At 27.9% G+C, this 8104-nt stretch overlaps 1 protein-coding gene across 3 annotated transcripts; it reads left to right on the plus strand.

Moving 5' to 3' along the window:
• The first annotated feature begins 2349 nt into the window (after nucleotides 1-2349).
• On the plus strand, nucleotides 2350-7671 carry LOC109596047 (telomerase reverse transcriptase). Of its 3 annotated transcripts, none has more exons than XM_020011502.2 (3): nucleotides 2350-2497; nucleotides 5677-6679; nucleotides 6743-7671. In XM_020011502.2, exons 1-3 carry the CDS (start codon nucleotides 2450-2452, stop codon nucleotides 7543-7545), a joined length of 1854 nt encoding a protein of 617 aa, XP_019867061.2. In that variant the 5' UTR covers nucleotides 2350-2449; the 3' UTR covers nucleotides 7546-7671. The 3 variants fall into 3 exon arrangements, with proteins under 3 accessions (XP_019867061.2, XP_019867062.2, XP_019867060.2); XM_020011503.2 differs by having other exon boundaries at nucleotides 5677-6955; nucleotides 7287-7466; XM_020011501.2 differs by having other exon boundaries at nucleotides 5677-7671.
• Nucleotides 7672-8104: the final 433 nt, after the last annotated feature.

Here is an 8104-nt window from a genome sequence, read left to right on the forward strand (position 1 = left end):
GGAGGGATTATATTCTTAGATATAGTCCACCTTTTTTTGTTTAAATGTATGTGAAATCTTGTCTGAAACTGCCCAAATTGCACATTATTGTAACAGGGTTATTAAATTTAATTTAAATTAAATATCCATCAAGAGACCAAAATATCAAAGCAACTGTGTACTCAAAGATTAAATAATTATTATCAAAATAATAATATCAATTTTCACCTACCTAATAAACGGTTTAACTATGAAGGGGAAGCCGAAAAGTCCAAGAATTCGAAATATTTTATTGTGGTATCAATTTATGATGACAAGAAATTGTTAATTATTTGTTGTTTATTTTGTTTATACAATAAAACTCTATGCAAGCAAGCATTCATCGTTTTCATACAGAGATTAATACGACGAAGAAAAGTAAAGTGAACTGCTTGCATCCTTTACACATTTTACATTAAAATGAAACTTGAACGTCTCTATAGTTCCTGAGGAGTGTCAAATCTAGTGAACGAGGTGGTCAGTTTGTGGAAGCATAAATACATCTATATCAAATATCAAATAATGCAATTCACAATGATTCTTTTAGTGTGAGTCTTTTAATAGCATTTTTCTGTTAAACGGTTACTACAAGAGACATTAACATGCTATATACCCATTTTAAACGCAACTCGTAAAATATTATTATCCTTTCAGAATGTAACTATAATATATTTATGTATTATTGTTCAATTTTTCAACTACCTAAAAAACGCTTTAGTTCTATAGAGGAAATCAAAAAGTCCAAGAACATTGGTGATTATTTAGTTTAATAATAGTTATATTTATTTTAAATAACTTGCTATTTTAATGTTTTTTAAGAATTCTTTAAATTTAAAATCCTCTTAGTCTATGAAACGAGTCTTTGTAAAAATTAACTGGTGAATTGGGTAAATTCAGGGACATTCTTGTTTTTTGACAACACTGAATAATAGAAACAAGAATTATTTATTTAATAATTTAAACCAATAAAGGTAAGATAATCGAAAAATACAATAATAATCTTATTTTTAAATAAATTATTACAATTATAATAATGATTTATAAGTGTAGTAAAGTGAATTAATATAAATATATTTATAATCACAATAAAGAATTTAGTAAAGTAGATAAAAATCTTTTTATCAAAATTCGTTTGAAGCCTTTTTAATAATAATCGATACAATAAGTTACTGTAATTTTTTATCTCTATTATCTCTTTATCTATTATATCATATTACAATTATAAGGTTCATAATGGAAATTTACTTTAAATATAGACTATGCAAAAGTAAATTATTTTTTTAAACCGTCAATAACCAACCTAAATTTAAGATTATTCACTGAAATTGTTTAGAATATGTTATAGAATTTTAGATTGAGCATTTCAAGCATTATAATGGTTTTTAAAAAAATAGTATATTATATTAGTATAGTAAGGTTTCCAATTTATAGAGCAAATATTTTATTAAAATATATACAATAAGAATTTTGATCTTGAAACCTTTTTATTTTAACTTTTGTTTTTCGTAATATGTTTTATAGTAATCTAAATATTAAAATGTCTTTTAGAATTGTGGATTGAGAATTTCAAATAAAATACTAATATGTCTAAAATAAGTAAAATTTGTTAAATTAAATAACCATTTTTCTGATTTATATATATGCAAACACTGCACCGCAAAAATTATGGAGTTATTTATTATTATTTTTTAACATACTATATTAAACGATCTCTATATTAAATTACTAGCTTTGACACTCGCCCTATGGTATCTTAAAATATTCGCCAAAATATTTGTTTTTGTCCTTTAAACAGAATAAAACTAAACACTGACATTTCTTCTAATTTTAAAATAATTAGTTTTTCAGGTTCAGTTCACGAAATTCTAAAGTACAACTGATATTAAAGTAAAAAGTAACAATGCATCCATAGCAAGCGATTCTGAATTCGAACAGGATTGCAAATCTGTCGCTGACCGCTGTACAATTAATTATAACATTTTATTCCCAAAAATATTTGGGTGGTCCAAGAGTTTTAACGGTGTACGTATACCTAAACTTATCGATAGAATATCTATACTACTTTTATACCGACAAGATATTCAAACAATGGTCACGAAAGCCTTAATCTTTACATTGGATACAACGATTTTGCGGATTTAAAAGCTTGCAAAAAGCTGACAATAGAGCACAAATGTTGATGTTTCAATTTCATTGATAAAAATTATACATTATAACCTACACATGTATAAAACCGTCACTGTCATAAAGACTACTAAATAATCGTAATGTACACTTGGTTGCCTACAGTAAGGTAAGGTTCCTAACCTAAAAGTTTTGTTTATACTTTATATTAGAATTTTTATGTATATTCACACTTTAAATAGTTATTATCATCTAATCATTATTATTTTACGAGTATTTGAATGCTGTTGGAAATGGTGTTTGCAAAATGCTGTTGAGTCAATCTCAGTCTCAATCACAGTCTCAAACAGATGAAGTAAGTATGTATTTAAAATTATCCGACAATTCTAAGCCAAATGTTAACTAAATATGATTATTTAAAAGAATTTAGTTATTTTGATTTTAATTGTTTAGTGTAAATAAAAGATCATTTTGATGTTTTATACTAAATGAAATAATAAAATAAGTATTATTAATGTAATTGTATCTAACTTTACACCCCATGTGTTACTTCAAACGTAGTAAAAATCGATTATAATAGGAAAATAATTATAATATATCTCAAATGTTACTAAGAATGTCTTCTGCGTAAATCTCTCCTTGCACATTTATACAATGAAAACCTACTAACTTTAACAGGTACCTTTAGTTCTTCATTTGTGGAAAGATTTATATTTTTTTGTCATAACTTTATTTCTAATAAAATCAGTTCAATACTTTTGTAAACGTACGCTTTAATTGTTCTTGTGTAACTGTTCACTATTACATCAATGTGATGTAAAGAACTGAAATAATTAGTGGTTTTTAATATTTTAGATAATACTAACATAATATAACATTTTGTACATAAATAATCAGTTCATTATTATTTAAACAAATTTAATTATTATTCACATTAGTAATATAGTTAATTAGTTACAGTCGACAATGAGCTTCCATTTTATCAGTAAAATTTTTATGTATGTTATACCTGTAAACATATTTTTAATTTTTTTTAAGTGGACTTAAAAATATATATATATTTTTTGTTTCACTCAAGTCTATTTTTAGTTACCTGTAAAAATATATTCGAATATTATTTTCATTCGTATTTAATTATTATATTTTAAAATAAATTAACAATAATTAAGTACATCTACCTAATGTGAGTTACCCTTTTGCTCTTCTGGGGATGTTACTGACAAGTCTCAACAAGTAGCTGAAGACTTGCATGTCTCGAATGTTGATTAAATTCTCTCTTGCCAGTTGTGTACTTGAGTTGTTTTGTGATGGAGGTAAGAATAATTTAAACATTTTTAATTTGCTCAGTATAATATTTAATATTATTTCAAACTGTGTGCTTAATGTGTAATAATTATTTACTTTCTTAGTTAAAAAATAATATAAATTAATTGAAGATAATTTACCAAACATTTAAATCTTCATCATAAGCAAACTCCTCCCAATTTTTTTAATGTAACAAATATTTCGTTTTATTAAAGCAATTCAATTTTCAATGTTCTTTAAAGTATTTTTTATAAAAATGTAATTTTCATTAATCTAAATATTATAAATAAATACTAATTTTTTAACATAAATTAAATATTAATAACTTGGAACAATTAAGTGATTATGTTATTAAATAAGTCAGTTAAAAATAGTGAATTATCTTCATACTAAATTCGTTATATAATAACACATATTACTATTTAAAGTTAGTTAAAAAACTAAATTAAATGCAATCAAAATATTTTACAATATATTCATATATTTATTAAATTTTATAGTAAGTAAATCCACAATGAAGCTGATTACAGAATAGCAAACATTTGAAAAATATACAGTTATTAATATTTATATGACTTGGATGCTATTTTGTTGTGTACTCTTTGTTCATGCATACAAATACATGTAATTGGTAAATTATCGAACCACTTCTTATGATATCTCTATAACAGATAGTCTGAAAAACTTGTAGGCAAGCATAGAATTGATAGAATTTGATTTTATTATTCAATATAGTTGCCTTTGAGGGCGATACAACGATTATAGCAGTCATACAATTTTTCGATACCATTTTTTTTAGTACGATTTGTCTTTAGTCTCAAAATAAGCTTCAGTTTAGGCGATTACCTTTTCATCGGCGCAAAATTTATGTCCAGCGAGCATTTTCTTGAGGTCTGAGAACAGAGAAAAGTTGCTGGGGACCAGATCTAGAGAATACGGTGGATGCGGAAGCAATTCGAAGCCCAATTCATGCAATTTTGCCACCGTTTTCATTGAATTGTGACACGGTGCATTGTCTTGGATGAAACAGCACTTTCTTCTATAAATAAGTCCATTTTTCTGTGATTTCGCTCTTTTTAAGATAGTCAATGAATATTATGCCATGCGCATTCCAAAATACTGATGCCATAACCTTGCCAACCGACTTTCCACGCTTTGGAGTCGGTTCATCACGTGCAGTCCACTCGGCTGACTGTCGGTTGGAATCTGGTGTGAAATGTTGGAACCATGTTTCATCCATTGTCACATATCGACGCAAAAATTTGGGTTTATTACCATTGAACAGCTCCAAACACTGCTCAGAATCACCAATTCGTTCTCTTCGCCTCCTTTAAACTTACCAAACTACTCAATGGTTGATTTTCCTGGTTCAAAGTCCGAATAATGTTTATCAAGCCAAGCCTTGGCTTCAACAGTATTTTTTTCGCCAATAAACAATGCTTTATTAACACACGCAATTTCTTTTTATCCAACTAACAAAAGTTCACTCGAAATGCTATAACTCACAAACTAATGGCAGGCTGTCAAATTTATACACGTATTTTTTGAAGATTAGGGCTAACTGAAAATCATATGGATTTCATACTAGTAGCGCCATTTATGTGTCAGCCTATGAACTTTTCAGCTCACCTGTTAAATGAAACGGTCCGAGTTACCTATAATTTTCTGTAATCTTTTCTCTGGTGTATGTAAAACGATTTGTAGTGTATTTATTGTCCAAACTTTTATTTGAATGACGATGAACGTATTTTTACTTACCATCTGATGCTATTCTATTGAACTTGAATTCATAACACCAAAATTCTAGAGGTAATTAATATATTTTTATGCAAACTTTAGTCTTACTGATTTCCCTAAATTGGCTGACTGTAAAAGAACGTTTTCTTATTCTATTTTCAAATGAGTGTGTTGTTTCATAGTTGTAATAATCATTTCTTAAGCTTCTAGCAACATCAGGAATAATTAGACATTTTAGTTAGTTAAAAATGTTTCTATTTAGAATAACTAATTAAAAAAACTGCAATTGTAAATACTTACATCATTTAGACAAATGTAAAGCTCACCACCAAGATTTACACAACACAGAATATTGTGTATCCTTTTTTCCAAAATTCAGTTGTACCTTAAATATAATTAGCCCTATAGTTTAACTTTTAACAATTAAATTATAACATCCCTCAGGTGCCGGATAAGTCTAAGATACAACAATTTTTGTTTGTAATGTTTCAGGTTTTAGCACCTCGCTATTATCCATTGGCTTTGGAACCAAAATCGAAATGGAAAAAAACGAAAATCAAATACCGTAAGCTTTGTTTCTCTAACTCTCAAACAAAATATGGAGTTAAGGGGAAAACAATCTACAGCGTTATTATAAAAAATTCCCGATGTATTAAGCAAGACCTTAAAGAATGTGATGATCACAAACACTTCTTGAAATTACTAGATGACATAATTCCTAACGCATACTTTGGATCACGATCAAATAGAAGAAGATTTTACAAAGTGGTCGCCAAGATATTAACGCAATCGCAACACGAGTGCATTTATACGTCTCTGTTATGCGAAAATTACAATTATGAAAAAATATTATGGCTACAAGATGCACCCAATGTCAAGAAAGTGTTTCTGCATTATAACAAACGAATTTTGGATCATGTAATAAAACCACTTGTAAGTCACTTTTACCACCCTTCGTATTCAACTAAATCGTATAATGTCACATTTTATAAAAGACGTGTATGGAAAAAATTTTACGACAAAAACATACATATATTTTTAAAACAAAAGAATCTAATACCTGTAGACTCAGTAGACGCCACACCGGGCTTCTTGAGGTTGATTCCGAAAACGAATTGCGAAACTTTAGAATGTAGGCCGATAATAATGCACCCAAAATCGCAATATATTGACCAAAATTACATAAAAGGGTTGCGTAAAAAAATTTACGCAATTGCAAATAATAATTTTTGTCATGGGGATTTATATCAATCATGGATCACCTTTGTGAATAAATACATAAGTAAAGGTGATATAATATATGGCATGAAACTTGACATAAAAGATGCATTTGGAATAATAGATATTGAGGAGTTATTATTAATGATAGATGCAACTGACCTCGATGATTTTGACAAAGACTACATTAACAAAACATTAAATTCAAGATACGTGACAAGAAAGACCAATAAGGGCAGAGTTCAATATTATAAGTGGACTCGTGGTTTGGTACAAGGTGACCATTTATCCGCTGCTTTATGTGAATTATATATTACTTATCATGAGAAGTTGTTTCTAGAAAGTCTTCCGAAGGACAAAATTTTTATGCATAGAACAGTTGATGATTATATATTTTGTTCACCTGTCAGATTATTGGCCCACAAGTTTGAATCTATCATATTGGCTGATTATAAAGTGAATGAGAGCAAAAAATTGTTCATAATATCTAATAGAGATTATCCTGTTATACCCTACAATGGTCACTTATTTAATGTGCTCACAGGAGAAATACGTAAGTATTATAAAATTCAAGATTCAACTATGAAAGACAGAATTAAATTATGGAACTTAAAGAGACAAGTGGTGCAAAATAAAAATATAATATTACTACAACGTGCAATGTTATTCTCCTACAACAGACACGCCTTTCATAAGTTGGAATTAAGTACGCATTTTAATTCGTTAAAAACTGTTTTGAAAAATGTATTTGATGGATTTGTGTTTATTGCCCTTAAATTTCAAACTATAGTATTGATCTTAAAAGATTATAATCCAGATTCAAGTTTCTTTGAGTCCAGTTTGTTAGACGTTTTGAGAACGTACACTAAAAAAATATTTTTTAGAATTCAAAATGGTAAAGGCCCTTTATATGAAGAATTAAAATATTCCTTAATAGTTGGAGTTGCATGCCGAGCTTTTATTTTAGTATTCAGAAAGAAGAATGTGTTCTTTAAAGACGCCATCAGTTTACTAAAGAGACCAAACAGTATATGCAAAGACGTCAATAATAAAATATATTTAGGGTCTAATAAAACTACATATTTCGATAAAATTCCAGAATATTTTGATAAAATACCACAACCTAGAGTAAAAATTCGATAAACTGGAAATAATTCTCTATTTTTAATTATTTTTAATTTAAACCCATTTTATATTTTTATTAAAAGATGTTTGTTTATTTATGTTTTGTATGTATTTTTTGACTGATTATATTTTTATTTTCTGTTATTATTGTTTTATTTTACACCTATTGTGACCTACCTGTAGTATAATTTAAAAAATCCAAGTGTATTTCACAAGACGCCTAAGAATGAGACGATCACAAATACGTTTAATTTTTGTTATGTTTGTTTTACTTGATACCTAATACTAATTATAATATAGCTCATTGCCTAGTTGTATTTGTATCTGTATTGGTAAAACTTTAGTAACAATAGTAGCAGTAACTCAACGACAATAAATAACAGCGAGAACAAATGCAAAATTAAAGTGGAGTGTTGCTAATATTCTTGAATGCTCGTGTAAATTATGCTAAATAGTCTAGTGTCACCATCCATTAATCAGCCAGTAACATACATAAAAAAATAACGCCTCGCAAGCCCTAAAAAGGGGCACCTTTAATGCACCCCCTGCTTATTATTCACGGTCTAACCGTGCAGAA

Source organism: Aethina tumida, chromosome 4 (assembly GCF_024364675.1).
Source record: "Aethina tumida isolate Nest 87 chromosome 4, icAetTumi1.1, whole genome shotgun sequence".
Taxonomy (NCBI): Eukaryota; Metazoa; Arthropoda; class Insecta; order Coleoptera; family Nitidulidae; genus Aethina; species Aethina tumida.